General features: G+C 43.6%; 1 protein-coding gene across 2 annotated transcripts in view; it reads left to right on the top strand.

The window, feature by feature from the left end:
• MYO5B (myosin VB) overlaps nt 1-23,361 on the top strand; it is a 148,940-nt gene that overhangs the window by 112,557 nt on the left and 13,022 nt on the right. Inside the window, exons 23-29 of one of the 2 annotated variants that reach the window (XM_037374114.1) lie at nt 3,345-3,429; nt 4,843-4,991; nt 5,787-5,906; nt 7,962-8,024; nt 14,619-14,870; nt 15,679-15,776; nt 21,907-21,984. In XM_037374114.1, coding sequence (XP_037230011.1) covers nt 3,345-3,429; nt 4,843-4,991; nt 5,787-5,906; nt 7,962-8,024; nt 14,619-14,870; nt 15,679-15,776; nt 21,907-21,984 — 845 coding nt within the window. The remainder of the gene's footprint in view (nt 1-3,344; nt 3,430-4,842; nt 4,992-5,786; nt 5,907-7,961; nt 8,025-14,618; nt 14,871-15,678; nt 15,777-21,906; nt 21,985-23,361) is intronic. The other variant, XM_037374113.1, reaches the window with a different exon arrangement.

The following is a 23,361-nucleotide window of genomic DNA, read 5'->3' as shown; positions in this document are numbered from 1 at the left end:
TGTCTTCTGGCTGGACCAAGAGCTGTCAGAATAGCAGTTACTCTGCTCTTTGCACCTGTATCGTACCCACACAGAGATGTATGAAATCAGTGATTTTCTTTTCTCCAGCACCAAATTAGAAGATCCTTTTTGGCACAGGGCTCAGTTTATCAGCTGGCTGCAGCACAAGCTTTTAGAGCCTGAAAAGATGCTTTATTTTGAAGGTGATGCAGCTGGGGAAAAACCGCTTCGCTTTGTTCTTGATTGCAAATCCCCTTCGAGCACTCAAAAGAAAGGTTGGCTTAATGACCAAAAAAATGCTTTCAAAAAGCATGAAAATAAAGCAAGAGCTTTCCCTTGTTGTAGAGGTGCCTACAGCAGAGCAAATACTGTGCACTTTACCGTGACAATAAATGGTTTAATTATAAAACATTTCTACTGAGCAGTGGGAGCTCCCGTTGCTGACAGCAACTTTCAGTAGCTCCCTTCAGTTCCTTGTCAGTGGGAAGATGGAGAAGACCTGTTCCCTTCCTTCCTTCCTGTTTAGCCAAAACACTTTCTGAGAAAATTCTGGTAGAGATTTTTGAGGAGTTCTAATAACCACCAAAATCATGGGAAGTGTCACAAAACTGTATTCAAGTGAGAAGCCCTTTTTGCTTTCAATATCAAGATGGCAGTGGCTGTGGTGGGGATGCATTCGCTCTAGAGATGATACCCAAAGTCGTCAGACACTTCTGAGTGAGACAAATGACAGCCTTAAATTTTATCAGCTTCAGCTGGGGCTGCAGCTTCTGCAAATTTGTATTAGTTATGATTTTGTTACTGGAAAAAGTCCTTTAATCTCTTCCTTAAAGCTTTTCTCTCTGACTCCTTAATTTTAGAATAACTCTTCTTATTTTAAAATGTCAGATCTGGGTGAGTACAAGCAGCTCTTCTTAGGGCTTTTAGTAGCACCTAATCTTTTCACTTGGTGAGCTAAGGTGATTCAAAGCCTGGCCAGGAGTTTTATTTGGAAAATCTTAAATGCCGTCATCTTTCCTCACAAGGTTAGGGGGACAACTGGAGCCAAATCTCATAAACAGGTAATTCCAGTGTAACATTTCAAAGGGTTAAAGCCGTCATGAGTGCTCACTCAACACTTTCCATAGAAATCCTTCAAACCAGGTGCTGTTGCATTTGAAGCATCTTCAAAGATCTGTTTCTATGGCAAGGTGAGCAAGGGGTACAGAAGGTACCAGTGTAGGTACCAGAGATGGAGTTTGTGCTGCTTGACTGTTGTGGAACCTGCTCGGCTTGCCTCTACCTGTGTTTAAGGGACTGTTTTCATTTTCATTAGGTTTCTGTTAAACACAAATTTGAATTGCAGCTTGTTTCTGTTTCACTGGAAAGGAATGCGATAAACAAGCTCAACCACTTACAATCACGTCTTAAAAACATCTATACCCAATGTGGATTAGAAATTTTTAAAACCTGGGAATAATTGCAGATTCTACCGAGTCTTTCAGTTCTGAAATACCCCCCAACACAGTTGAAAATACTCCAAATTTTTGTCTAGTTTTGTTTTCCAGCCATCATAGCTTTGTCCTTTGGGCTGAAGGGTTCATTATCAGCACCCATTAAAGAGAAGTGGTAAAATAATCCCATTACCTTAACTCATTCCATCAGGGAAAAGATTTGAATTCCTTGCTGTCCCATTGCAGTGCAGGTTTTCCTTCCCTTCTACCACTCTTGTAGCTTTTCACCTATTTTTTAAGAATTCTTCCGAACTCGAAGACACTAGTGCTGATTTAATGGCTGCATATCTACTGCGGTATTTATTTCAGTGATGTACAAATGAGGGAATGTGATTGGTTTTGGTACAGAATATTAAAATCGTAGTTCAGTTCAGAGCATTTAAAAATACCAGTAGCTCTGTATACCTTAAATTGTGTTTTCTTCACTCTAATTGTTATCTCCAGCCTCCAACTTTCCTATTATATATATGAGATGCAGGAGATTATAGTCTTGTGGAGACAGCTGAAGCAAATGAGCAGATCAGAGAGCAAGGGGTAGTGGGGTCTTCCAGTTTCTGTGTGTGGGATATGGCTGCTTCGATCTTGACTTACAGTAAAATACTTGTTCTGCTTTTATCTTCACCATTTGTATGTATCTGGTACTTGATAAAATTCCTTGATTTGAACACGTTGGTGTGGAAGACTGAAGTCTGTGCTAGGAATGCATGCCAGATGGGCTCCCTCTAAATTTTGTGTAGTGGTGACAGCAAAATTATTACTCTTGAGCACTGAAAACTTTTATTATGGTGTGTACAGTGGTGTTTATCTTTGGCATCTTGAGATTCTTCTGTTGTGTGTACCTGTTTTCTAAGCCATGCCTAGAGGATGTGATGCAGCAGCCGTAGAGATGACATTGTGCTGGGGTGATGTGTCAGTTTGTTCTCCTGTCTGACAGCAGCAGAATCATCCTGCTTCACCGTAGCACCATATTTCACTTGATAATGTGATGTTTTTGTGTTCTGAGATAACACTGTGGAAAACATCAAAATTCCTGAGGATGAACAAAATTATAGGATTGGTTGCTGTCAGCATCAGTCCAGCCTTATAGCTGTAGCAAGTGGCCTTGCTTCCCTTCATCTTTAATAAAGAGGTAGTTAAAAGAGAATAATAGTATTTTGCAGGGTGTAGTTTCTGTTCTCACTAATTTTTGCTAGGCAACTGTTGGTGTTAATTATTACACACGCTCCTGTTTTATTACCAAAGGCCCCAGTACATGCCATGCATCACCATGCTAGAGGTTCTGCAGTAGTGTGAAGCATTACAGTGACAAATCATATTACATTAATTGGGTACAATACACATGAACCTGGAAAAGCCTGAACTATTTAGTGTTGTTGCTGGCATTTGTAGTGTCCACCTTAACTGCTAAGTGCTACGTTGCTCGAAACGATTAGCAGATTGGGTTTTTTCCCCTCCCAACAGCAGTCAGTGCTGTGGTTAAGATAATGATGAAGCCTGTTGAGGTGCGGAAATAAACCTCTGATTTGATGACCTGATCACTTGTAAGAGTTTCATTCCTGCAGATTGTGGTCACCATATCCAGCTGCTCAGTGTTTTACGAGATTCTGTTGAAAACATGAATTTAAGGGAGAAATGCACCCAGGGAAGAGTTAGGCTCTGTTGTTTCAGCACAGTTCTCCTGCTCTTCAGCTCCTGATGTACAAAGAAAAACTGGCAAAGCACAAGGGGATAGATCTTTTAAATGGCAAAGAAAGCCCGAACAAAGCTCCCTGGCTCCAGCCAGGTGAAATGTAATCCCTCTGCAGAGGCTCTGACCTGCAGCAAGCAGTAATTCTTTGTCTTGTTTTGTAGCTCATATCCGACTTGGAAGAAGAAAATGCTCTCCTGAAGCAGGAAAAAGAGGAGCTTGACAGCAGTATCCTGTGTCAATCTGAAAGTAAGAAAAAATGCTTATAGCATCATTATGCCTCCACTGAGCGAGGAGCTTAACTGTTCTCCCTTGAAGGTTGTTTTTCCTGTGTGCTTTTCCTACCTTGAAAAGTGCTAATCTTCCTGCAACCCTTTTCTGGTGGTTTTTGTCACTGTTCTGTTGTGCAGGTAGCTCTGTTCATGCTGTCCTGCTGGTGGATGTTCAGACAGAGGCTGGTTTAATTGGTGAAATATGGAATAAAGTACCTAAAAGGGCTTTTTAGTTTAGCTGTGTTGCAGCACTTGCTGCAGGCGATGTGGGAGGCAGAGGGGGCTGCTGGGAGTGGAGGGTAGAGAATGACAGTGTCCCAAGACTGAATAAAGGATCCAAGGAACTGCACAGTTAACAACACTGAGCTGTGACAAAGGATTTCTGTAACGTGACAGGAGTCTGGGAGTGTTTTTTAAAGCAGACACTTAGATGGTGAGGCGTCTGTAGAGAAAAGCAGTCTGGGAAAATCCCAAGCCACAAAAGAAACTCTCATGCGTGTATTGAGCTTTTGTATTTTTTATCATCCGTTTTGGCTTTGATTTGGTTACAGGATTTACGAAGAACATCATGCATCATTCTGTATTGTGTATCTATCAGTGCTCCGTGGTACTCGTGAAGTACCTCTTGCTCTCAGCCCAATGTAAAGGAATGAAAATAACATGTTAAAAAGAAAATCGCTGCAAATGTTTCTTTGTCTCTTACAGGATGCATTCAGAGCATTGAAGCTTGGGGGAAGCAAGTGGAAGGGTTTGTTTGGTGCTCACCCATTTAAAAGGACGCATGGACTATATTCTCGTGGTTCCTTAGAAAGAGGAGGGACCAGATTTGCTTCCAAAAGGAAGTCTGTAACAAAAAAATTAATTTATTTGGTTGTGAAATATTTCGAACCCCCACTGTCTTAACATGGCAAGTGTTGATGATGACATGAGAAAAAGATGCTGCTGTTGATGGGCTCCTATGCCAGATCTGGTGGTGGGAAGCAGGCAGAGAAGTCTTTAGCTGCAGCAAGTACCACTTCTTACACATGAATGTATTTCCATACTGTGCTGGTCTTTTCTGAAGTGGGTTTATGGCAGGCCCATGGGAGCTGGAGTTGGCACAGCTGAGTTAAGCATAATATGTCTGATGGTCTATAGGTGCTGGAGACCTTTCATTAACTCAAAAGGCAGAGCAGTGTGCTTTCCAGGCAGAACAGCTCAAGCTGTTCCAAGTGGCAAGGAGACAGATCTAGATTATAATAGTCTCTAAATATTAGAGAATGCTTACATGTATTCTAAAGGTTCCTGGCAGAGAGCATTTTGTTAATTACTTGTTGTTATTGCACATATTTACAAAAGTTAATTTTGGCGATGTTGATCACAATTTTTTTTTCTTTTTCATATTTTAAAGATGAATATGCACGAAATACAGTTGAGGAAAATATCCAGATGAGGAAAGAGCTGGAAGAAGAGAGATCTCGTTATCAGAACCTGGTAAAAGAGTATTCAGTGCTGGAGCAGAGATACGACCGCTTGTGGGATGAAATTATTATTATACAGGTAATAAAACTGGAATTACCCCTATTCTGTTGTGTCCTAGACCTGGTGATGATGGCTGGAACACCAGAACACTTAACAGAAGTGATGTTATTGTGCCATTTGTGCTTGATATTTCTAAGACTGAACTTCTGTGCTGAAGCCAAACCATATGTGTGCTTTTAAAAAGAGGCCTGATCTTTCACACTTCTCTGTTAACTACTTAGAGATCTCTGTGAATCTCAGCAAAAGCTGGTTCATGCTTCTTGTTTTGCTTTTTGTTTCAGCAATGTTCTAGTGTGTTTGGTTAAAGAAAATAAAAACAAAAAACCCAACAAACAAAACCATCAACGTGACTTCAGGATTTCAGAAGCTGAAGTTTTTAGGTTCAGCTTTGCTACAGTGGTAGAACTGTTGAAAATTAGATAATTGCTAAAGGGCTACCAGATTAGGTGGAAGGTTGAGCGTTTAGAGGGAGGCCCACAGGGTTCTGTGAACTGTGAGCGTAATTTTGAGCTCAGATTTGCATGTTTGCACTTAACAGGCATCTGGTGTCATGAAGAAACATTTAATTAATGGAGAATTTTTAAACTGAGATTCTGTATCACGTCATGTTTTAAAGTATTCCCTTGTGTTAATGTGAATGTTACACTAGGGCATAAGAACTAGAAACTGGAATTCACTACAAAGTGACAGTCAGGCCTTTCATAAAGGTAACCTTACTATATAGACAAATATTTGCTCTAAGAAACTAATGCTTTGTGAAGGATCCTTCCTTAAACCCTGAATGCTCTACATATCTGCACCGCTCCTTGGCAGGAAGTACCAGGGCACAGAAGAAACTCATCCAACCAGAGCAGCTTGGAGTCAGATTCCAATTATCCATCCATATCAACCTCTGAGATAGAAGACACCGAGGATGGAATACAGCAAGTGGAGGTACAGTACATGGGGCACGCTCAGGGGGAGGTGGAGAGCCCTGCTCTGCAGGGGTGATTGAAGTGGGCCTTGGAGCACATGGGAGGAATGCAGGTGGGATGGTAGGGTGTGATGGATGAAATTGATTTCGTGCTACAGAAATACATTGTTAATTGCATGAGAGGGATTGCAGAGTTGTGGTGCTATGGCAAATGCTTACTTGTTCGTGGTATCAGGCTTAAACAGGGCACTGAAAATAATGAAGCTCCCAGACAGACCCTGAGGGGCTGGAGCGTGCCCAGAGCCGGGCAGGGGGCTGGGGAAGGGGCTGGGGCACAAGTGCTGTGGGGAGCGGCTGGGGGAGCTGGGGGGTCAGCCTGGAGAGGGGGGGCTGAGGGGAGACCTTCTGGCTCCCTGCAACCCCCTGAGAGGGGCTGGAGCCAGGGGGGTCGGGCTCTTCTCCCAGGGAACAGGCGACAGGACGAGAGGGAACGGCCTCACCTTGTGCCGGGGGAGGGTTAGGTTGGGAATGAGGGAAAATCCCGTCACGGAAAGGGTGGCCAAGGCTGGCACAGGCTGCCCGGGGGGCTGGCGGCACCCGCCCTGGGGGGATTTATAACACCTGTAGCTGTGGCGCTCGGGGCCAGGGCTTAGCGGTGGCCTTGGCAGTGCTGGGTTAGCGGTTGGACTTGGTGATCTGGAAGGTCTTTTCCAGTTAAATGATTTTAGGATTCTGTGATTCTGTTTGGAGGATTGCACATGGACATGATGCTGCAGCCTTATGGACACACAGATACCACCTTTTGGCTGGATCAAACCTAGAGGCATGTCAGTGCTTGGGAGCTGTGTAGGCAAAGGCCCCAGTACCCCACATCTCCAGCAGTCCTTTATTTTGGTTGGTTCAGGTTATTCAAGCATTTCTTTGCAGTCCTGGCTTCCCCTCCATCCATCAATGTGCGGCGTGAACTGTTAAATACTTCACAGGCATGTCATGCTTGCATCCTCAGTTTGGTGGTGTTACAATCTGTGTGGTGGGGTTTTTTTCACCCAATAACAATCATATAGGAATGTAGCTTAAAAAACAGTATAATAAATCAAAAATAGCACGATAGCTGTTAGAAGAATGGCTTCTTCTTTTCTTTTGCAGGACAGGGATATTGCTTTGATATATTCTTTATTATTTATGATTATTATTTGATATGTACTACAGTTTGAGTAATTTGCTTGGAAGCAAGTGAAAAAAAAAATACTTGAAAAATTCAAGACTACTAACAGCCCAGGTCTGCAGCTAGTCTGGAAATACAGCTCTCTAGCTGCCAGTGAGCTGGTGTTTGGCATGGGGAGCTTTTAGTAGCAGATCTCCTGTATACATTTTAGTCTGCCTTCTGTAACTGAGGCTTTGTGGCTTGTTCAGAGGCCAGAGTGTGGGAGATGATGCATGCCATGAAACAGCAGTGCTGTGTGCATGATGTCATGAAGCAGTAAAGATGCTTTTGTATGAAATGCTGAGCAAATGGCATCACTCTTGGATTTATATTTGAAATTTCTGGGGCTTCTGTTGCTTTGTCTGGGAATTGTTTCATTACTTTCCAGTGTGAGATCTATACATCTTTTGATGAACACAATAAGAGGTTCAACAAAATCATCAACAGTAACTATTTACTTGCTTCACTAGATATTCTTATGAATTGTCTCTAGCAATTTGCGGGAAGCACATGAAGTAGAAATACTCCCCAGGCTCTCCTCCTTGCTGCAGAAGCAGATGGAAAACCTGGTCTCCAACTGCTGTGTTGAGGATTGTTACCCTGATGACTGTCATTGTTTGAAAGCTGCAGCAAGCCACAGTTGTCAAGATACTAACGAGAGATTAAACCATTTTCTCCTTAAGTGACCCCCACCCCACTATGTGTTGCTGGGACTCTGTCTAATGGCAATTAATAACATTATTTCAGTTGAGCTGGCTGGCAGCGCTACAGTGGGGCTGGCTGTAGATGGAGGCATGCCTAGCTATCCTGTGCCATGTGCCTGTTCCTCTGGTTGCTTTTAAATATAAATTTATCTCTTTAATCCATGCAGGAAATCGATGTGAAGACTGAAGTTTCTTCAGACTATGAGGATTTTGCATACAACAGTCTGAAGGTGAGTTCGTACTTGGTCCTGTAACATGCTGCATGGCTCCAAGAGCCCAAAGAATTTGTCTAAATGTGGTAATAACCGCAAGTCTCCTGTAATGTCTCTATTAGAAATGGCAGCTGGAAAGCTGTAGCTCTCCATTGGCTTCTGGGCCTGAGGTGGGCTCACAGGTGTTTCTCTCTGAGTAACATCTGTTCTCTAGTGGGCTACCAGTTTGAGTCATTCGTGGTGGTAACAAGCCCCCTTATGGTGAAGTGTGCTTTTTCCACTGGAACTTTTCTTGGGTTTCCTTTGACATGTGACACTTGGAGGCCTCAGCAGTTTGCTCTGCAGTAGATGTGAATTCTCATGGCTGAAGCCCTTAACGTGTTTCTTATTCCAGGCTCCAATTCTGCCTCTTGTCTGCTTTCCTTACGTTCCCAAAAGTAAAAGTGCCACTCAGGTCAAAACCAAATAAATCTGCATGAGTTGCAGTAACAGCCTCCATCTCCCTGCAGAAGTTCTGACTCACCATAGTCATCTTGTGTCTTCCCAGCTATTGTCCTACCCTACAATTCTTCTTGTCCCTAAGCTCCAGATCCTTACACTTACGCCTCTGTGATTTTCTCCCCATGACATACAGTGTGACTGAAGCCTGCTAGGCTCCTGTTGTGGCTTGTGTGTGTTGTGTCCTCCAGCTCTAACTAGACCCAAATACTTCTGGGCTTGACTTTTAGGCTAATTCTTCTGTCCTGCTCATCCTCAGAAAACCAGTTTCTAGGATGGGCTTTGTAAAGGATTTTTTTTTTATTTATTTGTTTATTTTCAGTGCACAACTACATTTCAGATGTTCATTCTCTCCCTGTTCCCTTAACAAATATGGCAATACAACTGAGAAATCCAGAGGAACCTGCATTACCCAGAATAATATCATACCAAACCATCTGACAGTAGTAATACCAATTTTTGCTGTCATCTCCTCTGAAGGATGCAAAAAAGCAGAAATTAGAGATGGAAAGGAGGTATGTTCAACCCCCACTGAAAGCATACCTCCAGCAAAAGCTTTTTCTGGCACTTAGTCCATGCAATTTTTAGTCTCAAAGCACAGTATTTGTGTTGCATTTGCTAGATGTGCTGTTTGTGATTGAGAGAAACCCTGCTGAGTTTTGTTAGTATCTCTGCACAGCCTGCCGGAGTAGAAGCGTGGCACAAGAAATTTAAGATCATTGCCCAAGTGTCTTCCAGCTGGTTAAATGTGGCTGTGGAAGTTTTAAGTTTCTTGATCTTGTAAAGCAAAGTGAAGTTGCAGTTTGGAATGGGAAGACTCAGCAGATAAGAACTGCCACCTTCTTAGATGGCTTCTGGAGTTCCGACTTCTGTGTGAGTTCACAAATTGTGTTTTCTTTGAGTTTCAACCCAGGAAGTTCAGAATGGAAATACTCATTTTGGATTTTCCTACTTTCTGGTTTCCTAACATAACACACATAGTCCTAAATATCTAACAACCGTAATAATTTCCTACCACTACCATTTCATAACAATAGGTAGCATCTGTTACAAAAAGAGCAGGGTTCATTAACCTTTAGCCTAAAACTAATCTAATTTAACAATTTAAATTAAGTTCATTTAACCTTTAGCATAAAACTTAATTTCATTATCCTAAGGTGGAAAATGAACTTGCAAGGAGACACATCTCAGAGTTAGTTTTTAGTGGCATTGCACCGTAAGGGTTTCTCTTTAAGGATTTTCCAGCACAAGGATCTGGCTGGAACTTCAGGAAAGTGAGCTGAGAGTTGCAACAAGGAACAACGAGGTCTATGAGCTGCTCGGACCAGCTGTAGCATGTGGTGTTTTGGGTACTGGCATGTTGTGTGACTGTCAGTCTAGGAAGAGCTGAGGACCCTGTGAAAAGCAAGGAGCACTTGCTTCCATTGCCAGAGTGAGAGGCAACCCCTAGCCCTAAAGGAAAGGATTTTGCCTTCCTCATAGGTAGGTTGGCCTTAGGAACCACTGAAAAAGAGAGAAATACAACTCACTGATGTTTTCCCCACTTCTGAATATAGGGCACTGCCTGAAGCCTCCCTCTGCAATGAAAGTGACTCACTGCCGATTCTGAGCACTGCTTTTCCCTCCTTCCCCCATGACAGCTGCTTCTGTGACTATAACAAAGCTCTTTCTTCTCTCTATTTATTCTGCAAACTTCTCTCTCAAATATTTGTATGATCTCTGGCTCCTTCAAGAGTCTTGTGCAATTAAATTATTATTTATTTCTTTTTGCCAGCTTAAAAAGTCTTTTATCTTGGGGAACTAGGCTGAGGTGTCTGAAAGCTTACACGTGGCAAACTCTTCCTTTGGATGCTCTTGAGTGGTTTATGAGATACTGACAGAGGAGGAAGGAATGTTGGTTTTGATGAACCACTGATACACTATATTTTGGAAACTGAGAATCTTTAGCCAGGTTGGAAGGTCAGAAGGTTTTAGAAAAGGTGGCTGCAGTGTCTTTTCAGAAACCAGTATATTTCCCTGAAATTAACCTGAATTTTGACCTAGGTGAGGTGTGAAGACTGTTGCTGATGCAGCCAAACAGCTCCTCGTGGTGTAGGAGTCTTGCACTGGATGGGGAAAGAGATATTTGGATAAGGTCATGAACAACCCAGAGTTTAGTTTGGTTAAATATGAGTAAAAATATATAAATACAATAAAAATGTAAATGTATTTGTAAGTACATGCATTATTTTAAAATAATGCATACGAACAGCAGTTTAGGTAAATGTAATGAATGTGGTTATTGCTGAAGAGCAGGTTTTATTGGGGGTTAAGGGTGTTTCTGGGTCTTGTTCAGTACTCTGTGTCGTGAGTCTTCACTGCCTTCTGTTTGCTTTTGGGTCCCATTCAAGATCTTTTTGACATGCACAGCCCCTCGGGCAGGATGATACAAGGTGTGATTGTTAGTGGATGGCCATATAGGCTTGTTTTTTTGCAAACAGCACATGATGTGCCACTTCATATTTGTCTGCTGTCATCCAGCTTTGTGTCTCAGTGTAATTGTCCTGTACCATCACAGCACCCACGATGGCAGGGGTTTTGGGATCAGTTTTTGGTGGGGAGCCTGTTCTTGGAGCAGCTTTTGATTGAGATGCGAGTGAGGCACAACCTTTCCTTAGAGAGGCTCATTTGGATAAGGGTGGGTTGTTTGTTCTTCTGACACTGCAAAGAAATGTGAGAAACTTGGGCTAACACTGATATATTTACAGTAGGTATGAATTATGCATCCTTTGTGATGGATACATTGAGTTTGCAGTAGATGCTGTCCCAAAATATGCCCAGCCAGGTGTTTGGTTAGCCGTGATGCAGGGCTGGAAGGGTGTAAAACATCTCCCTGGGAGGACATAAGTCCCCATGTCATGCCTGTATGACAAAGTTCCCCAGTGAAACATTATTTTCCAGCTTGTTTCTTCAGGCTGGGGAAGTGGGAGCAGGAATGAAGGCAGGAAGGAGTCCTTGCCCTGACTCTATGTTCCTTAGCAGGAGCACAATGCAAAATTCAGTTCCTCACTTTTCACGTAGCTGGGATGTTTGTTTCGTCCCTTGGACTTGGAAGCTTACAGGAAATGAGCTTCTAGAGGATTTTATTGTCTTTTCCTATCAAGTACTAGAAATGGAAGAGATGGCAAATTCCCAGCATGGCAGTGCTAACCTCTGATTTACACAGGCTCATACTTTACCCAGTGCTGCTATATAAGCCCCTTCCCAAAGAATGAGGCTATTTCCATCACGGTTAGTGCTTGGGTACCCCTTTCACACCTCCGTAATGCTGTACATGTTGGGGACAAGTGCGAGTTCAAGTTCAGGATGCCCTGACTGGATAATTTGTCAAATAAATAACCGCTATTTGACTATGGCTGAAGAGTGAGCATTTCTTGCAGCACAAGTAGAAATCTCCCTTTCCACATTCAAAGCATTTTATTTAGGCTTCTGTTCTGCCATCGCTGATGCTGGTGCAAAAAGGGCATATGGGCAGGGGACAGTAAATATCTGGCCCATATCTATAGGTATTTTAACATTGCTCCACGAAATGCACCAAGAAAGGAGTAGGGAATGGATTTATGTGTGTAAACTCTGAAAAGAGGCAAGGGCATGGGCTCTTGGGATAGGGTTGTTGGTTATTGCTTTTTTCCTGATCTTCCCAACTTTGTTTCTAATCAGAGCACAGCCTGAGGTGACCCGTCCCTGGATTTAGCAGTGTGGCTGACCCTTTCATAAAAACAAAGGAGGAGGAGGAGGAAGGGGAGGGAAAGAAGAGGAAAAGGAGGCGGAGGAAGGGGAAGGGGAGGGAAAGAAGAGGAAAAGGAGGCGGAGGAAGGGGAAGGGGAGGGAAAGAAGAGGAAAAGGAGGCGGAAGGGAGGGAAAGAAGAGGAAAAGGAGGCGGAAGGGAGGGAAAGAAGAGGAAAAGGAGGCGGAAGGAGGAAAAGGAGGGAGGGAAAGAAGAGGAAAAGGAGGGAGGGAAAGAAGAGGAAAAGGAGGGAGGGAAAGAAGAGGAAAAGGAGGGAGGGAAAGAAGAGGAAAAGGAGGGAGGGAAAGAAGAGGAAAAGGAGGGAGGGAAAGAAGAGGAAAAGGAGGGAGGGAAAGAAGAGGAAAAGGAGGGAGGGAAAGAAGAGGAAAAGGAGGGAGGGAAAGAAGAGGAAAAGGAGGCAGAAGGAGGGGAAAATAAAAGCAGATGTCTTACCCAGAAATAACAAAAATCACGGTGTCATTGTGTAGAAAAGCTTTCATCTTACCCTTCAGCAGTCTCAGCATGATTAGAGAAAAGTGGAAAGCAAGTCGATGCTCTGGGCACATAGCAAGAAGAGTTAAACCCAGTTTGGTATCTGTTTGACACCATGTGCATGCTTTTCAAACTCTTGTTTTAAAAAACAAATAAAATTAAAAAATAAATAAAAAGGGTTGTCTCTTACAAACTTCCTGTGCTGAGCTGTGATTAGTGTGGATGTGGAGGAATTACTGGGTCTAATGCATTTATTATACTTTTTTTCTCTTAAATGACAGATGGTATAAAGTACCTGAATATGCTCCGTTACTGATGGTGTTTGTTCAGCTAGAAGTATGCTGGCTGTCCACATGCCAGATCAGCTATTCTGTTCACACCTCTGCTGTGATAAGACATGCTATTTATAATTTTTAAGGATTTATAATTATAACACCCATTTCCTATGGAAGCGAGGTTTACACAGCTGTGCTAGCTACACACTGTATAAATTGTGCAAATTGCCCATCCCCCCCAGCCATTTTTAGATTCATTAGCTCACCTCAGCTAAACTGATAATGAAGCAGATCTCCCATAGATGAGAGAGATTGTGCAAGAAAGCTGTGGAAAGGCTCAAAAGGCAGTGGGGGAGAGGGGGAAGCACCTGGATCTCAGTGGGGAAAGAGCTTGTGCTATTTTAGACACTAGAGAATCCACATGGATGGGGGTTGTTCCCTAAGAAAGAGCTTGGCCCCAAGTCAGCCAGGCACCAGACATTGTCAGCTCACTTACAGATGTCTTGTTTTTCCCATGCAGTAGTTGGATATGGATCCTGTTGGGTTTTGGCGTTGTTGGAGAGGTCTAGGTGTGTGGGGACAGGAGGGAGCAGTCCTGGGTGCTACCATGGATGGCACCTGGTGATGGAGGATCTCGTGCAAAGAGAAGGTGGGTTGTTGGGATTCAGGCTGTGAGCAGAACCCCGGGGGTCTGGCTCCCCCCTTGTCCATGACCCAGAGCAAGGACTGCACCATCTGCAGGAGCGAAGCTGCTCTTGATCCAGCTGGGATGCTCCAGGCAGGTTTTGGGTGCTGGTAAAGAGCTGCCTAATGTTCTGTTACCACCTGCAAACAAAGCTTCCTGGTAGAATACTGAAATAAAGGCTGTTGCTGCTGCCAGATTTTTATTCTTCTGTCTTCTACTGTCATACCAAAGCAAATAAGCCCTTCAGTTGTCTTGGCAAACACAGCGATGCTCATGCATCGTTATTCAGGAGAAGCAGTTGCCGTCAAACTTGTACGGTGTTGCCCCTGCCTGTCAAATGCCAGCAGCTGATGAGACATCGGGTGAGAAAATCCTCCAACTGCAAACATAGCACAGGGGTGGGAGAATTATACAATGTATGAGAAAAGAAGCTGTAGTGGGAGTTCACACAGCTGTAGCTCACCTAATGGGATGCCTGCCATGATGAAGGGTAATGCAAATTGGCATCTTTCAGCTTATCTAATGAATATGAAAGTTAAGCTAAACATCATGGGGTTTGTGGTGACTTCTTGATTTAGAAGGAAAAGGGAGGGAGAAAAAACAAACGTGTTTGGCTTCTCTAATGACTTGCTTTTGTGTTTAAAAACAGTGTCACTGAATAAAAAAATCTCCCTGTGTCACCTTGTATTTTGTTACTAAGTAGCAGTAGGCTACTGATTACAGCAAAAATCTCTGAACCACTCATGGCTGGCCTGGCAGCGAAATCCAGATCCTGCAATGAATTGATTGTTCAGCTGTGATCATCAGTAATTGAGTTACCTTACAGGCCTCTCAGAAGAGGATGAGGCTCTGCAAGAGAGTTTATCTAAATTGGTTAATGGCTTGGTGTTTTCCAGAGGCAGGAGCTGGAATCAGAGAACAAGAAGCTGAAAAACGAACTCAATGAGCTGAGGAAGGCTATCGCAGACCAAGCAACCCAGAACGACTCATCCAGCGATATTCAGGACAGTTATAACCTCTTACTGAATCAGCTGAAATCGGCCAACGAGGAGTTGGAAGTACGGAAGGAGGAGGTGCTGATCCTGAGGGCACAGATTATGAAGACAGCCCAGCAAAAAGAGATGGCGACAAACTTGGTAACTGAGAGGGTAATGGATTTTGTTTTCCTTTTCCCACTCTTGTTGCTGGGAATTCACAGACTGCCTGAGTGATGCTGTTTCTGCTTTGGTAGGCTCTGGGCAGCAGGATGGCACGGAGAGGTTATAGAAAGTTCTGCCTATGGATGAGTTGTAGTCCATGACATCATTTCAGACAGCTCAGGGCTGTATGTCCCAGGGTGATTTTTACTGCTGTAGGGTGCTGGAGCCCATACCTGATGAGGTCTAGCGAGCCCATGGTAAGGAGCGACTTCTTCAGCCCTGCACCAAGATACGATGGTCTGAGATGTTCCCGGTGATGTTTTGTGACAACTAGCTTATTCTGCAAAGAAATGGGATGGGGGGAGAAGAGCCTCTGGACCAGATTTTGCTCACTTGATGCTGGAGCAACTGTGATATGTTTCTACTGACATGTAGGCAAGAAGAGAGCCTGTCTTACCAGTCATTCAAGGGCCTTTTGCTTAGATTCGTTCAGATGGAAGAGTATGTTTTCTGGAAACTCTCACTTGGGCTTTTTAACTTACTGCCTTGTCATTCCTCGAGGTTTTGGTATGTTTTGTACTTCAGACCACACACCCACTTGATCTCCTTCCCAGGTTCACTGCATCCTCCTTCCATCGCCTAATCTCTGCTACTGTCTGTTTTCATGTGTGTGAATTCATAGAAACTCTCTAGTCAGATGGATGCTCCGAGAAAGCTCTGCTCAGGATTGCTGGGATTTGTTCAGTATCAGGGACTTCGAAAGGCAGGAAGAGATGTGCAGGATGTCACGCTGCTGTGTTTTGCATGTTGAATTTAGGAAAGCATCACTACCAGTGCCAGCTCGCCGAAGAGTGACGGGCACACTGATCAGGAGGATGTGACTGAAGCCTACCAGTGCATGCGCGAGACGAACCGGTAAGCATGGCCCAAGTATTTCCAGCAGCAGGAGGGGCTGACAAAAGTGTGAGGGATGGGATCCAAACTAGAATTAACGACGTGTTTTAGAGAGTTACCAGCTTCTGGATTGTGTTCTGGGCCTGGGGTCAAGAATGGGCCATAAAGATGAGACTGAAGGCGCATGTCTTGTAATGGGTGAGGAGCCCTGCTGGGGGCGGTGTGTCCCCAAAGGGAGGGGAGATACTGGGCAGGTAGAAGAGACACCATGGAGGTGAGCAACACTGGATTTTGACTTTGCTTCCAGTACATATATAGTAGTAGGACTAGGATTTGGGATATATTTAAGAGTTACTTATTTCAATTGAGTCCTTATACTGTGCTGGGAATACAGCTCGGTTCCCTCTTGTTTTCCTGGAGAAAAAGACCGTGGTGGCAAACCAAGCTGATGAACACACACTGTATTCTCTGGCAACACCCACATTCTTGATTTTTCTTGCATCTAAACAGAGAGTTGGGAACATCTGTTTGGTTACAGGTTTACCATAGCGAGGTTTAATATTGTGAACATGTGTCTGTCCTTACAGTAACAATGGGCTAGAGCAATCCCTGCAGCTATCCAGGAGGACATTAAAAAAAAAAATTAGTATCGTGCAAGAAGACAAAATGATATGGCTTAAACCGCAAGATGATATATAAAGCAAATATTTATTTTACCGCAAGGAAATCGAATGTTCATCATCTTTTGTTTTGACAAATACGATGTTTGAGGCTTTTTTCCAAAATAATTTGCATTCAGCAAGGTACTCGGAAGACCTAGCTGTTGTGGATTAAGGGCTTTTGATAATACAGTATACTTTGCCACTTTGGAAACTGGTTGCAGAAGGCTGTTAGCAGACCAGGCTGGGAAAGACCATGACTTAATTAGGATTTTGTTCATGCCAGTACGAATATGAGCAAAGGCATGCATGCGCTCTTTGAATGCAATATGAAAAAACATGAAGAGTTGATTAACCCTTTCAGAACTGGATGGCCAAAAAGGTGCAATGGGAAATCCGCGTGCCTGGATTGATGTGCAAAAATACAACATATATAGCTGTACAGTCAGCTTTGGTCATTGTGCCTGTGCTATATGTCCCCCAAATTCCTGCCATAGTATGGGCTAGATTTTTCTGAATTTTCTTCTATTTTACTTCTTGTAAAAGCTCTAGGAAAACCTTGGAGAACTCCTGGTGTATGTGTACAGAGACAGGCTTCCTGGAAGGGCTGGGTTCCACATGCATTGCATTTAAAGATACTTTAAAACCCTGATGGCTGGACTGAGGTGCTGCCCACACTAGTTCCGCCAGCTTTCACTTCTGCCCGGGGACCTGGAGGGGTGGGGATTGTTAGGGTCCAGGGCTCTTGTGGCACTGGGTTCTCACCTGGGCATCATGTCTAGCTGGGTCAGGACTAGTGTTTATTTTTTTTCGACTTGTTGCCATTGAATATTTGCTTTTCTGAAGTGAACTTGCTGATGAAATTTCTGCCCTTCCTGCAGTAGAGGTGATGAGATTGATTTAAACATCACCTTTTTGTCAGTAAACCGATGGAGCTCAGTGTGCTTTGTACTGCAAGGTGTGGGGTTTGGTCACTTAATGAATTCTGTGGATTTCTCCTGTTTCCTTCCAACTTCCTCCTGGAGCTGTGGGCACTGGTATGGGGTGTGAAATCCCACTGTTGGGCACAGCTATAATTACTCCCTTAACTTCATTTTCCAGTGTGCACATCTAGGGATGGTTAGTTTGTGTTCAGGTGTTGGTAAAGGAGCTGGAGTCAAAGTAAGAGTTGCTGCTTCCATAGGGCATGTGTCTGCCCAGGCTGTATCACCAGTCCCCAATAGTAATTGATATTTGGTCATCCTGGAGTACATGTTGTCCACTTTCTCCGAGCCTGCCAGGAGACTCTGGTCCTTCTTCAGGTGTTCTGGTTTCCAGACTTAACAATTACTGCAGGGAGAATTGAATCAAACACAGGAATCATCAAAAACAATCAATCATAAAAAATGTTACAATGATCTAATTTTCCTCAAGAGTACAGCTGTCTCCCTTGCGATTGCGCAGGTGAGTTGCGATTTAAGAAGTTCATGTGATCAGGTCTTGGTGGTTTGTGGCCTCTTGAGATCTGAGAGGGGCAATTTGCGGTTTCCAGGCTGTTCCCTATTAGCTCTCTCATCTGCCTCATATGAAGCTTGGCTGGAGCTTGGCTCCTGTAACACAGTGGCTCTGTGTACTATCAGCCTGATTTTCTGCAGTGATTTATCCAGTGGCTCATTAATCACCACCTGCTTCCCAGTTATATGGTTCCCTGTGCATTTGTTTGTATATTGGATTGGTTTATAAACTGTAGGCTTGAGTTGATGGCAATAAAACAGATGAAAACAAACGCTCAGGGAGCATGGATTATTGTATTTGTGGCTATAAATTAATATGTCCTCCCCCCAGTGCAAGTTTGCATTCATTCTTATGCAGTGCTATACCCAAGTGTGTCAGCATGAGAAATAAAACTGCTTTGTCTTTATAATCTTGATCAATAAATATTTTAATGGAAAGCTTTTCTGGTGGGATTGCAGTTCTGAATTGGGATTAATAAGCAAGAGCCACTTTTTCTCCCACCTGCGCTGCAGGAAGTGCTCTCATCCCTCTTTACCCCGATAGCTCTCATTCCGCGGGCTGTTTCTAACTGAGGTGGATGCTCTTCCACTGGTCCAGTCTGATCAATGCAGTAAAACCATGGTCCACCCATGGGTCACTCCTAACTTGAAGTCATCATGTCTTAGCTATTTAGGCTGGGGAGAAAGCATGGCTTTATTTTGGTGGGAGACAGACCTTTTATTCACTCTTTGTCTAGATATATATATAAAAAGCCAGGACTTTTAATTACAGCAGGAGGAAATCAGGAAAACTGCCAGGTGCCACTAACGCTGCCCACATTGAGATTCTCTTTCTCCACGCTGCTCTCAGAGGAAAGCCCTTCGATGCCAGGTCAAGAGGGAGTTTGAATTAAAAGCAGCCCCTTATAAATGCAGCGAACTCAGCTTGTTTTCTTTTGGGTTTTTTTTTTGTTTGTTTGTTTGTTTTTCCCTGCCGACTTTCAACTGCTAAAGGGAAAAACATGAAGTTTCCAGCTAATTTTCTGCTTCAGTAACTGAATGTAAAGCTCAGTGGGCTTTTTGTTCCCTGTTTCGGTTCTTGGGATCTTTCTTTCAAGCCTGTTTGATCTTGATGGAAACGTAGAGCCAACAAAAGAGCAGGTGGTGATGTTAGAGATAATAACCTGGCAGCTCAAAGCAGATCAGGCTTAGTCTTTGAAATTAATTTCTGTGCTGACTTCCAGGTGATGTCGGTAGAGTGCACGGGGATTTTTGTGCTGCTGGGTAAGTCCCACCTGCAGTGCAAAGTGAAGGGCTGATGCTGGTTTCCCATGGAGGACGCTTTTGCAGCTGGAAGAGGCCATAGCATGGAAAGGGTTCATATCTCTGCTTCCCACTCTCCAATGTGTCTCTTACCGCTGCTTCCCACTCTGTCTTATATCTAATCTGTGGTGTGCATTAGTTTTCCATTTAGTTAAAATAAAAAAAAGCATATCTGTGTTTGAAAATGAAATGCCCCTTCTTTATTAAGAGATGATGATTATCTGAAGATGTTAAAATTAGCATCTCTGGGGTTTGGTGTATGTGCATGTCCTTTAAGCTACTTGCATCAGGCTGCTGGGGGAGGGGAGGGAGGTGTTTGGGCAGGAATTTCTCTTCGATCATGGAGGCACTTTGCCAACGGCAGGTCGCCAGCTGCTCCCCCAGACCTGTACCTCCAAGATAAGGATAAAGGAGAAATGAGGCTTTGCAAGTCATGCCCTTTCAACTCCTTTCAGCCTTATTTGAGAGAAGGTTTTACTCAGCATTTTAGGAAATTATTTTGGCGCATACTAATTAATCTAATTAGCTTGAAAGGACCCCGATTGACTTTTAATGTCTTGGTCAATATGGGCTTCTGGGAGAAGGGGATCTCTGATTTCTGAGGCACTGCTGTGTTGACGGACATGGACCAAATGCTTATTTCCCAGGGCAGTTTTCCCTTAGTATAATGGCACCCCCTTGAGCGGATTTCCTCATTTACCGCAACGCATACAATTAAAAAAGGAAAGAAGGCTATTTTTCAAAGGAGGCTATCCAGGAAAATGCATCTCTCAAAAATCCTGCTCATTGTGTTACTTCCCAGGTCACTGACTTGTAATAAATAGCAAGGATCCTTCCTGCTTTCTTTCATGGTTCTCAGTACATCTTCTGTTAAGGTTATCTGAACAAACAAACAAAAAAACCCCTTACTAATAAACCGATCCAAATCAGACCAATAAACCCTGTATCTGTCAGCCTACAGACCCTTTTGGAAATGTGCTGCGCATGGGGTAAACCCCAAGGTTTAATTTAAATTTGTATATACAGCTTTAACAGCTGAATTTTCCAAATGTTAATGCATGAAACTTTTGCTAGTTTTGAGAAATGCTGTGCTCCTACACCAGGATGGAAGGGATGTACAAGCTGTCTGCGGTGGTGAGACATCTCTTGAGCCCTTTGGTGGGAGTGCTGCAGCACCGCACCTCTCACGGCTTTCCTTGTGTGAAGATTTGCTGTAGGAAGTTTGTGTCTTGTGCTTTTCCACTTAAATATGCGGAGCTTTCACTGCCAGTGAATGGCATCTGCTACATCTCTTTACAAAATAGGAGATGTATATTGGCTTGGTGGTTCTTTTTTTTTTTTGTCTGAAAGTTTAATGATCTATTAAGTGATTATTTTTTTTGTGGTTATTTGATTTTTCTATTATTTTTTCCAAAAAAACCCCTATTTTCTAACTGACATCGAAGCCAAGTGAAATCTTACTGTAGCAAGTGTTCCTAGTTAGGCTGACCGCTCATTTTTAATGTGTTCAGCACCTCATTAAAGAAGATAAATAAGCTTCCTGCCTTTTATAACATTTTTTTTAAAAAAAAAAAAAACCAACCTATCAAAAGGAAACTTTTAATATTAAAGTGAGATGAGGCTTTTCTGGGCATTTTTCTGCCTGGATGCATACGGCGGAGATTTGATCTCATATGGATGGAAGGAAACAAACATCCAAGGGGTGTTGGGACCGAAGGTTGCCCTGAGGAAAGGCTCATGTGTTTGACTTAATGGCTGAGGAGAACCTTAACTGAAATAGAAGAAATTTATTTTAAACTGGTGGAAGTTGCTGCAGAAGAAAGAAAATGGAGAAACTGGTCTTTAAAATGTCTTACTGGTGGAATATGCCAGAGCACAGAAGGTCTGGGACGGAACTGTGCCAGGCTATCGGTGTACAACAAAATACGGGGTTGGGTTGTGTTTGCACTGTGAGTTGGAAGTGTCTGGGTGCTGTTCCAGCTCAAAAATAGTTCCTTTTTTTTTTTTTTTTTTTCGGGGCGGGTGGGGAGAGGCAAGAAGACTTTTTTGGAGCTGCTAAGGATCACTCTGTACTTTTCATTTCACACCATCTGTGTTTGGACAGCTTTTCCTTACCCCTCATGCAAACTTCTGCTCTCCTATTTATCCCCCATGGTCCTTGTTTCTCCTCCCTGGGTTTAAGCATAAGGTTTTAATGAGGATCTGAGCTAGCTCGTGTTGCCTGGGCTCACCAGCTTTTCCTTGCTATCATATGGGAAACAGTTTAACCATACAGAATCAAAAACTCGGGCCTTGGCCTCCAGGAGTTGGGCTTTTTGGTAAAACCAGTAACCACTCAGGAATGATGTTAACCTGCCAGGAGGTTGGATTGGGTGATCTGGAATGATCCCTTCTGACCTGCATGATTTGGGGTTCCTATGTTGGCTGCAGTGGGTTGGGGAGGAGAGGGCTGTACGAGGACACATTTCACAGCTGGCAAGGGAGGAGAAGCTCCACTAGCCAGGGGTGTCAGATGGGGCATGACCAGGGCATGGTTCTCCTTCACTGTGGTGGAAAAGTAAATGCATAGTAATGAAAGTGTGCTTTAAAAAATAAAACCGAATTAATAAGGGTTCTGTACCTTCTCCCCTTCCATTGCAATTGACCTTTTGTCTTTCTCTGTCCTCTTTGTTTCCTTTTTCTGTCCTTTATTTCTAGCAAGACTGAGGACTGGGGGTATCTCAATGAAGATGGAGAGCTCGGCTTGGCTTATCAAGGTTTAAAGCAAGTTGCCAGGTCAAACACTTTCTTTTTTTCCACTGCTGCTTCTCCCTTCTCTTCCTTTCACTTGTCCTTCTTGTTTCTTTCTCTTCCTCTGCTGTTGTTCTCTATAAGACCTGTTGTCCTCTATAGGAGCAGCCAGAGGTAGGATATCCAAACTGGAGGAATTTACATCATAGTGTGGTTTGGGTTGGAAGGGACCATAAAGACCATCTAGTTCCAACCCCTCGCCATGGGCAGGGACACCTTCCACCCGACCAGGTGGCTCCAAGCCCCATCCAGCCTGGCCTTGGGCACTGCCAGGGACGGGGCACCCACAACTCAATAGTTGTGGATGGAATTGAGACCTTCCTCTTAAAATTAGGGAAGTCACTGCAATTCTAATTGGGCATTGCCTGGTGGTAGCTGTTGTGACTAACGTCAGAGCTGTGATTCAGTAAGAATTATGTTAGGTTAATGGGAAATTGTATGATAAAGGTGGCAGGAAGCTGTACTCTCCAGGAAGGCAACCCCCCCCCCCCCCCCCCCCCCCCCCCCTTTTAGATGTGGGGGTTTTTTCCTGAATTACGCTAAGATACGGTACCTCCCTGAACTGTTTTCTCCCAGTCCTTGACATGTCAGAATTGGAGTCCCCATGCTTGTGTTGTGATGCTGTCTTCTTTGCATGCTTCTGGGGATTGTGTGCTCCCATCCATGCATTGTCTATAGGTATAAGGAGGAAGGTGCATGGTGGATGCCACAGTGCCATCCTTCCAAGGCTTTCCCTGTGTCCTGGTCTGGTGGGAAAATATCCCAGCGGGACACACCGGGGCAGTACCTGCAGCCGCTGTACGTCCTGAGGAAGCTGGTGATTCTGTAATGATCTCTCATCTCCAAGCTAATGAACATCTAGAAACACAGCTAGGCAGAAGGACTGCTGGGTTCTTCCCCTGGTTCAGCCTGGTGCTTGGAAGAGCAGATAATTAAATGTTAATCAGCCTGTGTTCTCCTTGCAGGGTGGTTATGAGGTGCCGATGTATATGGTTTTTATAGAGGATGAAATGAGCTGATTAAGGATGCTATGGAGAGGAAAGTTTAAAATATTTTTTATAGTCTAAAGTGGTTGCATCTCAAGATACCAGAGTAAAACCAGACAATAACAGGAAAAATATCAGCGATGATTCATGTGGTTTTTCAAAGCAATGTAGGAACTCCAGTTCATAGAAGGAGCATGTTTTTCTGAGGCTGGCTCATGGCTAATCTGAACTTATATGAAGAAATAAAATGAAAATTAAGTACTTGATGCTTACTTCATGGTAGGCAGGTACTTCCCAAGCCTATTAAGAATATAACTCCTGACATGATTATGAGGCTGTGTGCATTATTTCCCGTGTTTCTGTAGTTGGAAAACAT

This window comes from Falco rusticolus, chromosome Z (genome assembly GCF_015220075.1).
Source record: "Falco rusticolus isolate bFalRus1 chromosome Z, bFalRus1.pri, whole genome shotgun sequence".
NCBI lineage: Eukaryota > Metazoa > Chordata > Aves > Falconiformes > Falconidae > Falco > Falco rusticolus.
The sequence above is the reverse complement of the archived record's forward strand: the minus strand, read 5'-3'. Positions and strand labels throughout refer to the sequence as shown.